Genomic DNA, 17,422 nt, shown 5'->3' on the forward strand with positions numbered 1-17,422 from the left:
ATTCGTGCGATTCTGGAACACAATCAGAGTGACCAGAAATACCAATTTATCTGTATTTCTACCGATTTTTTTTATATGCCTACCGATTCACAGATAAGCCTCCTAAAACTACCGATTTTTCATTTAACCTACTGAAAATCACAGATTTTTTCATAATACTGACCGAAAAGTCATAAAACCAATACCCAAATAAATTAACTAATTAAACTCCATATGGAAATCACTAGCAACCTCAACCAGAAGTTCAACAGAGACATCTAAGGCCCATGTCTGTATTTCGTGAGGTGCGATGAAATCGGACGCACTGGTAATATTTTATATGGGATTTGACAGATAATGTAACCCGGCGCTCTAGCAGCAATCACGACACCGAACATGAAAAATGCATGGGATTTGACATGTTCGATTTGTTGGTTAACAAATCGGACATGTCAAATCCCATATATTTTTCATGTTCGATGCCATGTTTGATTACTGCTAGAATGCTGCCTATGACGTGCGATTTTGTCATACGATGGAATCAATAAAGGAGTGTTTTATACAGGATTTTTAGAAACAATCTCTAATTTATGTTGTGTTATTATTAAACTTACTAATTCATCCAAATAATCGAAATAGCTGCTGACAACATATTCGATTTGCACTGTCCTAAGCGGCCGCGTGTAGCCCCGAAAAGGGAGTCCTCAACGCTCTGAAGCAAATATGCATCTCAATCATTCGTTGAGTTAGATTGCCAAGTACAATTTTCAGATCGACACTTCAGAAAGGCCTTATGTAACTGCTATGAACCAAATTTAAACTTTCTCCTTCAAATAGATAAAGGATGTAATTTCTCGTGCTGCTGAACCTTCGTTGGGCAGATTAGCTTACATCTACCCCCCCCCCCCCTCCCTCCCCGCTCAACACTTCAAAGCCTACCGAAAACTACCGATAATATTTTGATACGCCTACCGAAAACCGCCAAAATAATCTGGCCACACTGAACACAATCGCTGGGAGTGCAAAACGCCGTGTGTTGACCACCGATGGTGCTGCGTGCGCGATTGTGTCGATGTGTGCGTGCGTGCGTGCAAGTGAAATAGGCAAAAAGGTGCACAAATAATCACGTAGCGAAAGGAAGCTAAAGGGGTACTGTTTAGTGAAAATGCCAAAACAAAGCACCTGAAACCGTACGCAATCGCTGTGCATTTCGTAATAATTGGCCGATCGCTGCTCGTGCTGCCGGATGTGATATTTGTGATTTTGCTGTTGCTTTTGGATTGTTATTTTTGCCACCGCAGTTTCTACGCAGTTTCTGTACCACTTGGATGTAACAGCGGACATTGTAAGGACACCGCCGCAGGACAACGCCTGCGACCGAAGTGCGTGGGAATTGAGGCAAACGGTGTACTTGGCCGCGGGTCCCGCGTGCCAAGTGCCGAAATGCGTATCTGTTCCGCCCATTCTTTTTCACACCTTTCGCCCATGTGAATGTCGTCAGCTCCTCATCCTGTTGTGTTTTGTTGCGAATTCATGCCGCGGTCGCGGTGTTGGCACAGTGTGATCGAAAAAAGTACGCTCGCCACCGACCCAGCGACGGCGATCACTTTTTGCGTGTGTGATTTTTTTTATAGAAAAAAGAAAAAAAAAGAACCCCATTCCATACTTTCATGAAAAACTCTTCCATTCCATCGATCAAACAGCAGGGGACGGCAGGAGCAAGTAAATGTTGTTTACAGCTCACCTTTAAAGGGAAATACACACAGGCACACCCGCTTCGGCCACTTGTTTTGCCTTGGCCTTCAAACTGTGCTTTAATCCTGCCAATTGCATGTTGGTGTTTTACGTTTTTTTTGTATTGCAGTATTATGAGAAGTCTTGTAGCCGGTTTGATTTCGTTGGCAAATTCTTCCTTGAAGGTGTTGTGGAGGTAATTGTTTTTACAATAAAAAAGTTGTACGATCATAGAAACGCCACCGAAATTGCATACAGAAGAAATCAACCCATTTTAAATGTTCTCCAATTTAAACAATTGTGTTCATCTTTGGGGTCGTGATCGAACACTTCCCCCAGGGAAGGACTTCATAAAATCATTTCAAAATGTTTCGGATGGCTGTTAATTTGCCAAATTATCACGTTGTCACGTCCGGAATCGTGTAAACAGTGTAGAAAGGCTATCCGTTTGCAAATAGAGGAAGCTGGCGCGCCCGAGTTGTTGGTTGCGTTGAAACCGGAATTCCGAACCCCGACTTCCCGATTTGTGTCGCTACAGGGGCACAGCGGTGCCACCACGGTTGGGGTGATTATTATTTACATATTTTAAGCAAAAGATGTAGTTTACCTTTCATAGAAACAGACACACATACGCAAACACTTTCCCGGCATCGTGATAACCGGTATGATTGAAAGGGGTCACTGAATCGTATTACTACATCTTGCGCGCCAAGATCTACGCCTGATCCGCCGCCAATGCACGCGGCGCTATAGAATGTGGCCGTTGGCGCTATCCTAGATCGGTTAAAGAACGGTGTTTTGTTGTACGCTCTCGTCTGTGTGCCGTGTGATCGTACGCGTTAGTGCCGGTTTGGTGGTCGCAAGATTCGGACGTGTACTATTCTCTCTTCTCTCAGTTTGCAAAACGATGCTAGATCCGTGCGGTGAAATTCAGCTTACCGAAAAGCCCTCCCACGGGGGTGTGCCAATGAATGGGGCGCTGAAGAAAAGCCATCTACAGCGGGTGATGCTGCAAAGGTAGTGGGTCGCTTACCATTGTAGAGTTGTCCTTTGTTTTGTACAATCTTCATCAGTGTGTCTGTAATTGCAATGCAGCAAAAAGAACAACTAATATCTGATGCTTTTTTCGTGTTTATTTTCTTTTCCTCCCCCCGCAACAGAATGGGCTCGTTCACATCAGCGCCGCAAATAAAGAATGTGGACTATCAGGATGATAAGCTGGAAATCACGGACGGTATGTCGGTGCCGGATCTGGTCGACTACTGCCGGATAGCGCGCGGCGACGAACGTCCCCAGCTTGTGAAGCGCAAATTTCTCAAACCGATCGATCGCTTGAACGGTAGCGATCTGACGGACGGCTTCAAGATGCTGCAGCTGGACTCCATCTCGAAAAGTAAGCTACCGATGGACCGGGGTACCGCGCTGTGTACCGGAAAGATCTAACCAAAGCTTCCCTATCATTTGCAGCGTGCAGCGAACCATCGGCTACGGCCACACAGCTTCGAATATTCCAATGGAACATGCTCTCACAGAGTAAGTAGGAGTAATAATCATTTAGCCACAACGAGACAAACTTAAATTGAGCCTTCTTTGTTGCGGAGTTGATTGAGCAAATTTCTGTTTCGTGCGCTACTTTCAGCACTCGGCATGCACAATGACGGATTCGTGCGCTGTCCGCTCGAGGCACTGACGTGGGAATGCCGGCGGTATCAGGTGATTGAGGAAATTGTACAAAACGATCCCGACATTATCTGTCTGCAGGTATGGTTCGATGATTCCACTGTGTGTGATGCGGAAATTTCTGAAGATATTAACCATCCGTTTACTTTTACCGATTGCTCTCTAGGAAGTGGACCATTTTAAATTTCTGCAAAAAATTCTCAGCACACAAAACTACGAGGGCGTGTTCTTCCCCAAACCCGACTCGCCCTGCCTGTACATAAACGGCAATAACGGACCGGACGGCTGTGCCGTGTTTTACAAGAAGGATCGCCTCGAAATGGTCAACCACTTCACCCGCGTGCTGGAGGTGTGGCGCGTACAGAGCAATCAGGTGGCGATAGCGGCCGTACTGCGAACGCTCGACACACAGCAAGAGTTTTGCGTCACCACGACCCACTTAAAGGCGCGCAAGGGTGCGCTGCTGTCGAAGCTGCGGAACGAGCAGGGCAAGGATCTGCTGTACTTCATCGACGGTGTGGCGGAAAATCGGCCGGTGATACTGTGCGGCGATTTTAATGCGGAACCGATCGAACCCATCTACAGCACGGTGCTAAACTATAAACCGCTCGGGCTAGCCAGTGCGTACTCGGACCTGCTGGCGGAGGAATCGCAGGATGAGAATAATCAGAACGCGCTCAACACTGTCGTTGAGCGGTCGGGTGAGCGGTGTAGCCGCAGCAGTATTGGATCCGCGCACAGTGCCACCGACGACTGCGGGCTGTCGAACGGCGTTAGGACGAAGGCGGAACAATCGGCGGCATACGAACCACCGTACACGACGTGGAAGATCCGCGAGGAGGGCGAAGTATGTCACACGATTGATTATGTGTTTTATTCCAAGGACAAACTAACGGTATGTACAACGGGGGGGGGGGGGGGGGGGGGGGGGGGGGGGTAGAGAATTTGAACTAATTTTGAAAATGGCCGAAAAACTTACCATATTATTCCCCTCTTCATTTGTCTGCAGGTGAAAAATTGCCTCATGTTCCCTTCCGGCGAGGAGATTGGTGTGGATCGCACGCCCAGCTTCCAGTATCCTTCCGATCACTTTTCGCTGGTGTGCGACATCGAATTAAAGCCCGCGAGCGATGCTTCACAATCGGACGTTTGTAGCACGATACCGAACCATCAGCTGTAGTTCAGTAAGGCCGTTAGGCGTAAATGAACACGACCGGCTTCTGCAACTGGCGAGTGACGCAAAAGCGCAACAGGTTGCCGCGCTGGGAATCGGTTTCAGTTCCGTATTGAAATTGCTTCAAAAATCGATTTTCCTTTATGCGGCGGGGCGTTTGTTTTAGCAGTCACAAAACCGCAGTTTGTATCGTTTGGTTGGGTAGCGGCATGGCGATTTTAGTTTTATTTATGTGATAGCTACTGTGATCGTGTAAGCAATGCAGTGCATAACCAGGTGTCAGACACAGAGAATTAAGCAAAAAACAGGAAGAAGGGACACAGAGGGGGGTTTTAGGTGGTGTAATAAGTGTTGTTTTCTTTTTCTTCGTAACAAATTAGGTATCGTGTGTTTTTTTTCTGTATATGTTTATGATTGACTTGATTTCTGCCATAACAAATGTGTGTATCTGGTTTAGCATGGTTCTGATGTGTAAGCCGATAACATAATACCGGGACCGGGCTAAGAGCAACAGGTTCACCCTCCCCAGAACGCCTCCCTAACTAACCGAGGTTACCGCGTAACTTCGCAATTTAAAAAAATGCGTGAATCAGTAAAACCCCACTGCGGAGCAATTTGAATATAAAAATAGCTCCACCTTCAATGCTTGGCAAGGCCGGCGGCCTGAAGGTGGTGTACAAATTATCCCCCAAAACTATATTTATAACCCAGATGTTAGTAGCATTAGAATCAGAACTTATTTCCATCGAACAGAAGAATGTGTAACGGTAAAAGGAAGAAAATTATATATTTTCATATCACTCACCAGCGCGCAGTAAAGGAGGCAGATACTGCTGCTGAAACTAGTAGTGTGTAATGGTAACGATCTATTTATAATAAAAAAAGAAGTAAACATAATTTCGCCCCTCGTTTGCTTTATTCTCGCTTTGCTTGTCGCGCTGCTGCACCGTTCGATGTAGGCGCACGATGTTATTGGTCGCGTAAAGGTATCCTTTTATTCTGAAGCGGGAAGCGCTGTCGCCTCCCCGCGTAAAGCATAAACATACATAGTAAGTTCGTTGCTGGCTGAACTCACTCAGCCGCCAATTTCCTGCGTAATCGTAGTGGTGGTGGTGCGTTGAGTGATTGTACAAAGCTATCGCTATCACCGTTTTCTACAAAAAGAATGCGTGAGAACGCTTACACCACGCGCTGGCTTTGATATGCAAATCTATAACTCTGCTCTAAGCTAGGCTTAGCCATCCACTTCTTCCTTCTTAGTTCCGTTTGAGGTTGCTGTGCGGTTATTTTGTTGAAAATCAATCTCGCTTAAACTTCTGCTATCGGCTTTTGAAAACACAAAAGCTTACACACCTGAGCTAGCTTGCGTACTGTGGGCTGCTTGGCTTGAAATCAATACTAGCAAACCAGACAAGAATGTTTCTACTAGGTTCGATGCTACAAATGATATGTTACAAATCTTCACTACCCAGTGTACGACGAATCACCCAGCACCGACCCAGGCCCGGTGTACAGGAAGGAACGGTCGGAGCAAATGCCCTCACTCTAAGGAAGCTTTAGTGCACAACCGCGTCTTTTAGCTAGCAAAGATTGCTGTAAGTAGTATCTGTTTGGTTTGTTGCCCTTGTTTTTTTTTCTTTTTCTGCATAGTCGATCTGCAGCTACTTGGTCGTCCTGTACTGGGCTATCTTGCGGCCACGCTGGCAGCCTGCGCAAGAACCTACCGGCTCGGTCCGGGCTGCTTTACATGAAGCTAAGAATAATATCGCGCACGCTCGTGTACGTGCCAGCTACCAGCCCGACAATGCCGAACACGATCAGAATGATGTCCTTCCAGAGTGTGATTTTGCCCGGGCCCAGCTTATCCGGCCACAGCACACAGATTTCCATGATTGCGGGAAAAGCAATTCCCAGCGCGGACAGACAGAATGCACCGAACAGCGAGATGAACAGACCCAGGCGAGGAATGGCAACGGCCAGCAGAACTGTAGGATCGTGACGTTCGTATATTAGCATGTGGATTGGGTATGGATTAATGCATCTACTCACAAGTGGTAATGACGACAACAATTCGCACCAACATCTCGTACACCAGCTTGTTGTTGGAGTCGCGGTACTTCTCCACCAGATACACGTTCCAGATGATGTCCACCGGCACGTAGCATTGCAAGCCGTACGAAATGAAGATGGCTATGGCGAACAGAACTCTGATCGATTGGGACATGCTGTAACACGGAAAAGCGAAATACGATCAATATTTAAGGCACCAAGTCCACTGGAATATTGGTCCAGGATACTCACATTTCCTCCTGGGGCAGATTGAGCGTGATGCTGCCGGCCGACTCAGCGCCGTACTTCAGATAGCCTAGGAAGCCCATGCCGGCGTACAGGAAGACAATCACAATCATGCCCACGTTAAGTACACCGCACGAGCCGCCGAATGATTTCGGGGTGGCCATATTATTTTCCAGCGCTATGATCTGTGAAGAAGGATTGCAACTTAATGTTCTTCCGAATGTGACTGATCAGAAACTGTCTTATAGTGATTTATAATCACATGACTCAACACCTAATTCACTACTGAACAAAAAAAATAGACCTCATTTATACCGATCTGAAAATAGATTTTGATCGAGTCAACTTAAGTCATCCTGCTAGCAAAGTTTGAGCCAGTATCAGTCGATTCTATCGTGTGAAGGTTGATAATGAGGTCTCCAGGTTATTAGGGAGTCAGGGGTGGGTTTGGGTTGTCGGAGGCCTTAAGCGGTAAGAAGAGTTGAGGGTCCCTGATGATGATGGAAAGTGGGGGGTGGGGGAGGGTAGAATCGTTGTCCTGACGTTAGAATATCTAACGGGACTACTCTACACTAGTGTTGGGTTTCAGGAACCATTCGTTGAGATCCATTCATATGAATTTACAGCGATGAGTGATTCGATTCGCGAATCGAATCCCTAAAGATTCATGAATCTCCAAGGGTTCATGAATCTCTAAATATTCATAAATCCCCAAGCTTCGCATAGATCTAGCAAATTACATTATCTGGTATTGATAACAAATCCTCCCCTCCCCCCCCCCCAAATCAAAACTCCCTCCTTGGAGGGAATTCTCCACCGGTTGACACAGCCGCTGCTCTATAGGTTGTCATGACCATGTATGTTGTTACACCAAGAAGAAGAATAATAAGAAGCTCAAGCTCTATGAATTTTTGAAGATTTAAGAATCCCTTTAGATTCTTGAATCCCTAAAGATTCGTGATTTTTTCAAGATCAGAATCTGATTTACTCAACACTACTCTACACTAGTGATGAAAAAATGAATCTCAGAAGGGATTCGAACCTTCGAATCCCAATCTTGGATAAGATTCGAATCTTTGAATCCCAATCCCAATGTGGTATAGCGTTTTATTCTAGTTTGCAGCGGGAGGAGGGGGGTGGATTAGTTAAAGCTGGAATAAGAGGTCATTATGTTTTACTCCTAATTGTTAAACATTTCAGTATTTACATCATAATTAGTACAGGTCCCCCAGATACGCGGACCTTTATTCATTATCAAATCAAATAATTTATTTTGTGACTATAACTTCTCATTAAATGCAACATTACACGAACATTTGCTATACTTTGACTGAAAACTGCGTGATTCGACTTCCAAAATTAAAGATACGTGGTTTCTCTCGACCCCCATTAATGGCGTATGTCGGGGACAGCCTCTAATTTCAACCGCAATCCCAATCCCAATCGCAATCAGAATTCCAATCGCAATCGCAATACCAATAGAATCGCTATCAAAACCAATCGCAAAGGAATCTTTTAGGGATTCAAATCCTACAAACGAGATCCGATCCGATCGATTCTTTCTAGGGATTGAATCTTCGAATCTTTCGAATCCTGAATCACCCAACACTACTCTACACACTGCTAACCATTCACTAGGCCCCCAAATCAATGGAGGACATCTGGAATATCTCAAGGAACTAATCTGAGACCACTTTTATCCTCTCTTTACGTTAACGGCTTAACACCTATGATATTTAAAGATTTCTACCTGATGTATACCGATTTTGATGATGTCCGATGTATACATAAGTGTGTCCTTGTATGTTTTCTGATTAGTGTATGGTATAGATGTGTGTAATAAACTTGTGAGAACTCTAAAACTTTATAAGTCATCTGAATAGTTGTAATTGGTGTGTAATAAATTAATCGTATACTTTTCGTGAAGAGTGTTGAGGCATCACAATCTATAGGTCTGAGAGGATTATTAGCTATTCTTACAAGCTGTCAGGATTAATTGTTCAATGTATCACGGATGCCTTTTTGGATAGTACATTAAATGTATATCTTTAATACAAAAAAATCAACAGTAAAATTTCAAAAAATGATAAAAGTCCTCTGTAAATTCATCAAAGATTTTCAAGAATCTATTTGCCTTAAAGTTCAATATGTGTGTTATGTCCGTTAGCACGTTTTCGTTGAAAAGCACCTAAGTATACGTTAGTGTTTAGGCCAACTATATGACCATGCAGTTATTATGTAAACAAATAAACAAAATGTGAAGACTTACCACTCCGACTGCTTCCAGCGCGAACAGCGTTGTGCCGAAGAAGAGGGGAAATTTGCCCAACTCAGCCACAGGCTGACGTTCGGAGATCGGTGGGACATCGTCCAGAATGTAGGCCAGAATCAATCCAATGCCTGGAAACGTAAGGAAAACAGGTAATTGATCGGATGATCCGGCAGCATTATCATGAAGGGGGCACACACTAACCGACGAATGTAATCAAGTTAGCCAGCGTTGAGAACGGCGCCAGCACCTTCAGGTTCCGGATCATGTTGATCCCGATCAGCGGCACAAGCAGGATCAGGCAGTGAATTTTCACATCCAGCTCGAGCCAGTAGTAGTCCACCAGCTACGAAAAGATTCAAATTCCATTGAATGCTCACGAAACGAAAGCATGTTCGATCAGTTCGCTCACCTGCTTAATGTTGGTCGCCACAAACACTATGTACACGCAGCAAATACCGAGCTGATAGACGATCATGAAACCATCCACAATGACTCTGGAAATGGAGTGCGCGTCCAGAGATTAGACCGGTACCAGGAAAGCAAGCAACTCCCTTCGAAAAGCGTACTTACACAGCGTACGGGGCGAACCGGCGCAAACATTCCGGGCCCTCCTCGAGCGCAATCTTCATCGAGATCGGGTAGGTGAGGATCGGCACGCGATGCCGCTTGCACAGGGCGTACTGCGCCTGGACGAGCACGTGCAGGCAGTACGTGCAGAGGATGCCGATCAGGATCGTGTTCACCACGCCGGAGATGTAGCCCGCATTGTAGAAGGCTTGCGGCATCGCGAGAATGCCCGTGCCAAGCGATCCCTTCAGCAGGTGGACCAACGTTTCAAAGTTGCTGCGGAATGGAAATGTGGCGTGAACAATTGTGCAACGAAATGGCAATCCTGTACGTGTGCTGGTGTCACCACGTGTCACTCACGTCGTCGGGTGCGGCCGGTTCCGGTGCAGATGCGGGTCGTAGCTCTCGTCGACGATCGTGTTCCCATTGGTGGCGAATATTTGCATGTCCACGCTGGTGGTGCCCTTCTTCGAGGGACTTCCGCCCGAGCTGCTCATCTTGGGCTGGGTGGGTTGGGGTGTGTCGCTTCACGCCTGCCGTTCACAGCCGTGTCTCCGTACCGCCCAGAGTTGCGCACTGCAATTGGAACCCAAATCAGTCAGCGTTAAGTGAACTCAATTGCAGTTCGTTTGTTTGCGTTTTTTTGTTTTGTAAGTCGTATTTTGTTGTGATAGTCACGCACGATCGCCAGAGAAGCTCACGTGACATAACGCGAACGAGAGGCGTCGTGCGTTGCGCAGCTGAAGTTGAAACATGTTTGACCTTCTTGACAACTTGTTGATGATGTATGGCGTTGGCTAAAGGGCTCATATGAGAGGTTTAATAATTGAAACACACATTCGCAATTCTGTAAAACGCAAAAGCGAAACCGGGATCAAACATTCATCTCCAAACGGCCCTGGCACGCTGAAAGGATGGCCAGTAAACATTCCAAAGCAGTGCCATTTCAATGATCGTAAATTCGCTAGTTTGCATTAACATCCCCGATTGGACCTACATCATCTTGACCAAGCGTACTCTGCCCATCACCCAAGTCACCCTTAGCTGCACCGGGCAAAGGTGGTTCGATTAGGTCATCGGTGCAAAGATTCCTCGGTCCATGGGGAGGAGAGGGTTGTTGGATGCATGTGCTCTCTAGCTCTACTGCTACACATATGGTGCTAGGGCGGGTCCGGTGTGTGTGTGTGTGGTTTTTGGCAACGCTCGGCAACTACTCGTCAGGGCAGGCAGTAAAACACTTTCCACCGGCGATGCGCATAGTGAAGCCGGCTTGAATTGACGCTAATTGAAATAGATTAACCAAACCGGTAAGAGACTAACAACGATCGCGAGCGGGGCAACTGGGGCGGCACCTGGGAGCTGAGGATAGTAACAAAACGAACGCGAACGTTCACTGTTAATGCCATGCCAGTGGTTGCCAAAATTAGCCTCAATGTCGCGGTGCAATCTGGTTTGCTAAAACCTCATCCGCCCCGTCAACGGGGAGATTGTTTTATCAAAGTATAGAAACATTGTTGATATAGAAGATGACCCCTTGTTGGATGGTAGAGCGGAAGGGCAGGTGAGAGATTTTGAAATTTGATACAATGTACCACTCGACGTTTTCTGCATTACATTACATTATGTTACGTAAGAAATGCTAAGTTTGCACATCATTTCCTTTATGATTTAGCATGTAGGATTAATTAAGTGATATTGCCTTGAACCAATAAATGTTCTGCCCAATACAGAAGTTAAAGGTAAGTATAGATAATTATTGGTTTTAACAAATATAACTACAGATACGCGAAATGCAGCTTTTCGTCAGCTTTGGAATATGTTAATATGCCTTTCGGTTCTTATTAATAAAAAATAGTTAGGCTTCATACACTGGACTAGCCTTGTCATTACCCATCTAACCCAATCTATCATCTAACGACAAAAGGCAACATTTTAAATAGTATTATAAGTAACAATGGCTCACTAAATTGATCGTACAGCTGCGCAGCATGTATATGTTAAAATAATTCGTACAGTCCGTACAAAATAATTTGTTTAAAATAACCTACTTCTTTTGGCAACATATATGTTATCTTTATCTTTCAATAATTGATTAATTTAATTATTCACTTAATTCAAAATAATTGTTTGATCATGAAATTCGCCATTTTTGGTACAAAAAAAAAACATGAAGCCAAGCTAATGAAGCATAAATCTCTTTAATTGTTAGATTGGAAAAGTATTTCAAGATTTATTCGAATGTATATCTTGTCTACAAATTGGGGTTGACCACAAATTTCTCGCAGATCAAAATATGGCCCTAGTGTACGACTTAGAACAATTACCATTGGTTACTTTTATTAGTTTTTACTGATTAGAGTCATTAGTCCTATGTCGTCTACAGGGGCACTTTTTATTATTCCGGAGGAAAGAGAGGCTCTTTTCATGTAAATTAGATTACCTCGAAGATGAAACATTCGGTCGTATACTCAAACAGAAATATGATCAACTGTTTGACTTCGAATTAAAGTGTTTTTGTTAAAAAAATACAAAAAAAATAATCGAATGTATGTTGAAATGGGGAAAACTAGGTAGCACTCTAGAAGTGATTTGCATTCCAACACCTGTTGCAGCCTTTATCCCATTTACTTCAATAGCCTAATTTTATTGCCGAAGATTACACTACACAGCAGCTAGCTTACTTCAGCAATTGACGAAAATCAATAAAATAATGATAGATCTATATTACAATTCTGAATCGGTTAGGTGCTTTTACGAGATACTTATCAAGAGTCCACTCGTAAATTCATATCCGATTAGTGTAGCGTTAAGGCAAACACAGATAAACTATGCAGAATAGTTCCTTGCAAACAGCAGCATTACTATTTAGGCACACATACAACTCCCGGTTCGATTTCGCACGATTCCTCATTTATGACTTTTTGAAAACGTACGTTTCCTCACTAATAGTTACACAATACACATGGATCTCCAACGCACCAGTAAAGTGATCGAGCCTTATCCCTGGCCCCTTGAATAAACACTTGAACACACGACGCAGCTACACCGCAAGAACCAACACTTTAAATCCAGCACCAAATGAGTTGGTTCACTTCCGCTTACGACGACGGTCGACGGCCATCTGAGCGCAAGCATGGGCAGGAGCGAAGATTGGCCTCCTGAAGCAATAGTAGGGTGAAGTCCAAAAGTGGTTGAAAGGGGATGGGCGGAGGATGATGGTTGAACGATGCTTTTAACACGACACGGTCAAAGTGGCAACAAGGGTGTCAGTGTTGCTCGAGACAAGACGTGCCTCCATCGGGTTTGCCCCAAAGGATGGTGTGTTTGTGAGACAGACCAGAGTCTGGGGTTGGGCTGGGGTGTTGCGCACTTGTACTAGGTGACGGTGGTTGTAAATTGAAAGAAATTGTTTGTGCCCTTATTGCAATTGTGTGCGCCCGTTGGTCTCGATTTCTTCTCAGCTCGCTTTACGTCATTGATTACGGCGATACGCCAGAATCGGACTGTAGTTGGTAGTGTCAGGCGTGTGCAGCCGGCGCAGAGCTTTAATTTTCATTGCATCTCGTAACAGTGCAGTACGTTTCTACGGCTACTAAAAACTCCACCCTGATGGATGATTGATGGTTCTACATACCGTCAATAAGTGCTTCAATTGAACCGGGAGCGTGTGTGCACTATTTTTAGTTCCCTTGGCGCAGTTCGCAAGCGTTTGGCAAAGTTTTGTTGCGCTTCGTGGTGCATCCGGCATTATTAGTTGAGTTATTTTTCTGACCAGATTTTCACAAGATGGTAGTACTGAGGAGCTGCATCACTTGTTGATTCTTGTTGAGCGTCCCTGCAAGGGCAAACTAACTTCCCGCCTGTCAATAGCCTTGAAGATGTTTGTCAGGCCTTCTACACAGGTAATCGTAGCAAGCGCCCTAGATAACAGGTAGCAGGCTTCGTTCCCAACAATGGCGCCTCTAATGATGTCAGTGCAAATTTCCCGTTGGATACGGATAGGGCCGGTATTGATTGGAGGGTTGATGTTGACCTTCGCAAAAAACTTGAAATGCATGTTGGATGTTTTGGGTCAAAGGGTAGATGCTTATGGATTTTTGAACACTTTCAAGGTTTGTGTATATAATTGATGTTTCTTACCAACAATCTTTTTATGTCTCAATGTCCTTTGCATGGCACCAACAATTGTGTAAACAATGGACCAACATTTTAAGCGCGTGACGGGGAGAATTCGATGGTTGCTTTGATTGTGTTAAAGTATGCGAAATGATTTAAAATTAGGCGAAATTCGTTAAGAACACTGCCTAACACCGCGCATCTTCTGAGCAAGGACTAACTGACTCATTTACTAAACATCATGTTGTCCATTTGTAAATAAGAATATCTTAAATAGCATTTTATTCAACAAAGACTGTCAAAATCATCTTAATTGTTTAATTGATTAAAAAAACATTTCTTAATTCTTGAATCATTTAATTGCCCGTTGTTCTCTTATAGCATTATTATCGCCTATCTAATTCTTCGGCAAAATTTGCTAAATATGGTAGGCGAAAACTGAAGGACAAATTAATTTGCCATCAAAACCTCGACAGCCATGGAGGCAACAAACGAGCGAGCTAGTTGCCGTCGCGTAATGTTTATCTGATTTCCCGCCCGAGCTCACACAAACAAACAACAACAGCAGTCAGGCGTCACATCTCGTCCTCGCATCCCATCCGTGGTGATGTGCGCTCCCGGCAACATCTCGTAGCCATCTTCCGAGGCCGTTCTTAGTATTGGTGAGTTTGCCCTTTGCTTGCGCAGACACAGGGAAGGTGTACACTCGCCCACTCACACCGAATTTTCACTTTACAGCGTGTGTGGTTCGCTTCACGTGCTGTCCGGTTTCTTCTTTTTTCTGTTTCTGTATCTTCCGATTTACGAGAATGAACCCTCCCGGTCACCTGCTTGTTTCGTCGCATGTCGTGTTTCGCCGCGACACAAACCAACACATTCGTTAGGGAAATGAGAAATTGCAACATTTTCATGCACTATTTGCGAACACTCATGCTTGAGCTCGCTGCAAGCGATTTCTCGTCACCTCAGCCCAACCACCATACTGTTTGGATTGTCCCGCAGTGATACAGCCGTCGCGAAGATTTAATCTATATATATTTTACCATCTTTTCATTCACGTGCATTTCTGGCACATAGCTCCCACTCGAGAGCGATGGGAAAATAACTCACACGGGAATGCTAAGCAGCATAGAAGAGAGGAACAAAAAAAGATAACCAGAATGCACCGCAAATGCAGTTGGAAATTATGTAACGTGTCAAAGCGTGCCAATGTCCTTGCAGTCCGCCCAAGCACCATAACGAACTAACAGTGACGTATGGTACCAAATACAACGCACCACTCTACCCATGGGAAAAACTGCGTGCTGCAGATCCGGGTCCGGGTGTGATGTCCACGGGGCATGGAAAACACCATAAAGTACGCGTGCTTAACGAAGAATGTAAGGATCGGTATAAATAAACGTAAAATACACACCGCTCGTACGGCCACTTTGCACCGGAAGTGCAGTCAGTAGGGAGAGGAGGGCACAAAACAGCGAGCAACACAAACTATTCGCGTATGTATCCTTTTGCCCGGTCACTAATACCTTCCACACACAGTCACTGGCACAGACGGACGGAGGCGTCTCCTCTCTCTCGAAGCGGACGCCTGGTCGTTCGTGAACTGACTGACGCGGCTGCTTTGCGCTCATTCATTCGATGAGTTGCGGGCGGGCTTGCAAGAACCGCGTCGTTCACGCACACTTGTACGCTTCCACCTGCGGTGTACAGTGTGTAGCGTAAATGTTGTTTTCGCTTATTTCATTGATGAGTGTGTTTTAGATGTTTTTAAAACTGTTGATTATATTTTACGATGCAAACTGTATTTTGTATTTCTAGCTATATTTTTATAAAGAGTATTTTAGTAGGGATGCAAAAGGACTGTTACTATTAGTACAAATATGTACTAGCATCAGGAAAAATTTCTACTCCTTAACGATGTTCAACGATTGCATACTAACAGGGGCTTTGTGCGAGGTATATCGTTATTTTATTTATCGACACAGGTTTATTCAATTCAGTTCAATTTAGTCATGGTATAAGCTTACAGTCCAATAGCAATCATGCTTTAAGCTTGCACAACAAGTTTTTACTATCTACACTCATAACCTTGATACTATTATTGATGGTTTATATTAACATTTTATTTTTTTTAAATCTGAAACAAACTGTGCTCCATACATGATTTAAATTATTTTGGTTAAGATTTAATTAAAAAAAACTAAAATACATTAATGTTAATATGTAGCGGTAGTTTTGAAATATATTATTTTAGAATATGCGGTAAACATAAATCAATGTACCGCTTGCTTTTTTCATTACTTTTTTATTACTTATTACTCATAACTGATAATATTTCACCATTTTCAGCTTTTGGGTTTGGACACATCACAGAACAGAAGAGTAATTGCTCTGTGTATGTTTGTTTTTATAGTACTGACTGGTCACATAGCTGCACCTACATTGTTGTCTTTCGTCAATATGTACGTCCCGAGTAGACATGTAAGAAACAAACCATTTTTATAAATTGACTAAAGTTCTCATTTGAATTGTGTCAGAGATGCTTTGGTTCTGATGTACAAAACTTTTAATCTTTATTCAAGTGTAATTTACGTGTCCTTCGATTTTACAAAATGTTTACGATTAAAAGATATTTTTTATATTGCTCAACATCATAAGAAGACTTAGTTGGAGGTCATTTAACTTAATGTGATGTATGTAGGTCATGGAGGTCAGATACTGAATCAAGAATAAATAAATTATTTTAGCAATAAATTATAAATTTGAATGTTTAATAATGATGTTTTGCAAAAACCATATAGAAAATAAGTTGAATTAATGTTTGCTCTTGTTGCAAAATATCATGGACATTTGAATTTTGATTTTCGATGTCATTAAAATATACAACTATCAAGCCCTGGCTTTTATATCTACAGTGATGGTATATTTAAAATAAATTTCCTAGAATTATAAACTGTCATGCATTGGGCTTCTTTTATTTCCTTTCTTCACGGGAATATGAAATAATAATTTAAAAACTAACTTTTACATAAAAATAACGGGGAGAAAATGATGAAGTTCTTCATGGTAGGAAGAGCGTCCGAATTTGAAATGTCCGATTTTGAATACACAGCCCCGTATGTGATAGCCATTGATACGCAAAAATAAAGGCCCGCCCTATCGTGCATACAAATCACGACAGTCAAATAAATTAAAAAATATTAAATTCATTTTTTATTTTATATAGTGTTACACATTAAAAAAAAAACATAATTTGCATTCTCTGTTATATAGAAGTGACATAGTTTTGTTTTACTTTTACTATCTACTTTTATAACATTTGGGGTGCAACTGAGGATACGGTTTCCCCCAGATTTGTTTGATTGCTTTCCGGGATCCAATAAGGATTTATCATACGATTTATTGATCATTTCTCAAATATTTTTGAATCGTTCTCACGATTTATTAGTATTGTCTCAGAATTTTCTGAAGCAAAGATATTGTTTTAGTAACACTTAATAAATTGTGGAACGAATAAATAAAGGGAAGCATAACAAAATAACATAATAACTTTGGCAAACCATGAAACCACCAAACTGAAGAAACAATTTACACATAAGAAATAA

General features: G+C 43.2%; 2 protein-coding genes across 21 annotated transcripts in view; one reads left to right on the forward strand and one right to left on the reverse strand.

Moving 5' to 3' along the window:
• The window catches only part of LOC1279310 (nocturnin), a 20,970-nt gene extending 15,506 nt beyond the window's left edge, over positions 1–5,464 (forward strand). For 2 of the 18 annotated variants that reach the window (XM_061661294.1, XM_061661279.1), the window contains 5 exons: positions 2,874–3,106; positions 3,181–3,246; positions 3,353–3,474; positions 3,560–4,288; positions 4,403–5,464. In XM_061661294.1, the coding sequence (XP_061517278.1) occupies positions 2,874–3,106; positions 3,181–3,246; positions 3,353–3,474; positions 3,560–4,288; positions 4,403–4,573 (1,321 nt within the window). In that variant the 3' untranslated portion in view covers positions 4,574–5,464. Of the gene's footprint in view, positions 1–984; positions 2,731–2,873; positions 3,107–3,162; positions 3,247–3,352; positions 3,475–3,559; positions 4,289–4,402 lie in introns of those variants that run through there. The other 16 variants (XM_061661287.1, XM_061661292.1, XM_061661291.1 and 13 more) reach the window with 16 other exon arrangements.
• Positions 5,465–15,436, reverse strand: LOC1279312 (proton-coupled amino acid transporter-like protein CG1139). Of its 3 annotated transcripts, none has more exons than XM_061661300.1 (10): positions 15,232–15,436; positions 13,336–13,734; positions 10,062–10,277; positions 9,705–9,977; positions 9,544–9,628; positions 9,336–9,477; positions 9,132–9,262; positions 6,869–7,047; positions 6,617–6,792; positions 5,465–6,552 (listed from the first exon to the last, which is right to left on the reverse strand). In XM_061661300.1, exons 3-10 carry the CDS (start codon positions 10,196–10,198, stop codon positions 6,311–6,313), a joined length of 1,365 nt encoding a protein of 454 aa, XP_061517284.1. In that variant the 5' UTR covers positions 10,199–10,277; positions 13,336–13,734; positions 15,232–15,436; the 3' UTR covers positions 5,465–6,310. The 3 variants fall into 3 exon arrangements, with proteins under 3 accessions (XP_061517284.1, XP_061517281.1, XP_319016.5); XM_061661297.1 differs by having other exon boundaries at positions 12,681–13,734; XM_319016.6 differs by lacking the exon at positions 13,336–13,734.
• Positions 15,437–17,422: the final 1,986 nt, after the last annotated feature.

Source organism: Anopheles gambiae, chromosome 3, assembly GCF_943734735.2.
Source record: "Anopheles gambiae chromosome 3, idAnoGambNW_F1_1, whole genome shotgun sequence".
In the NCBI taxonomy this organism is placed as follows: Eukaryota; Metazoa; Arthropoda; class Insecta; order Diptera; family Culicidae; genus Anopheles; species Anopheles gambiae.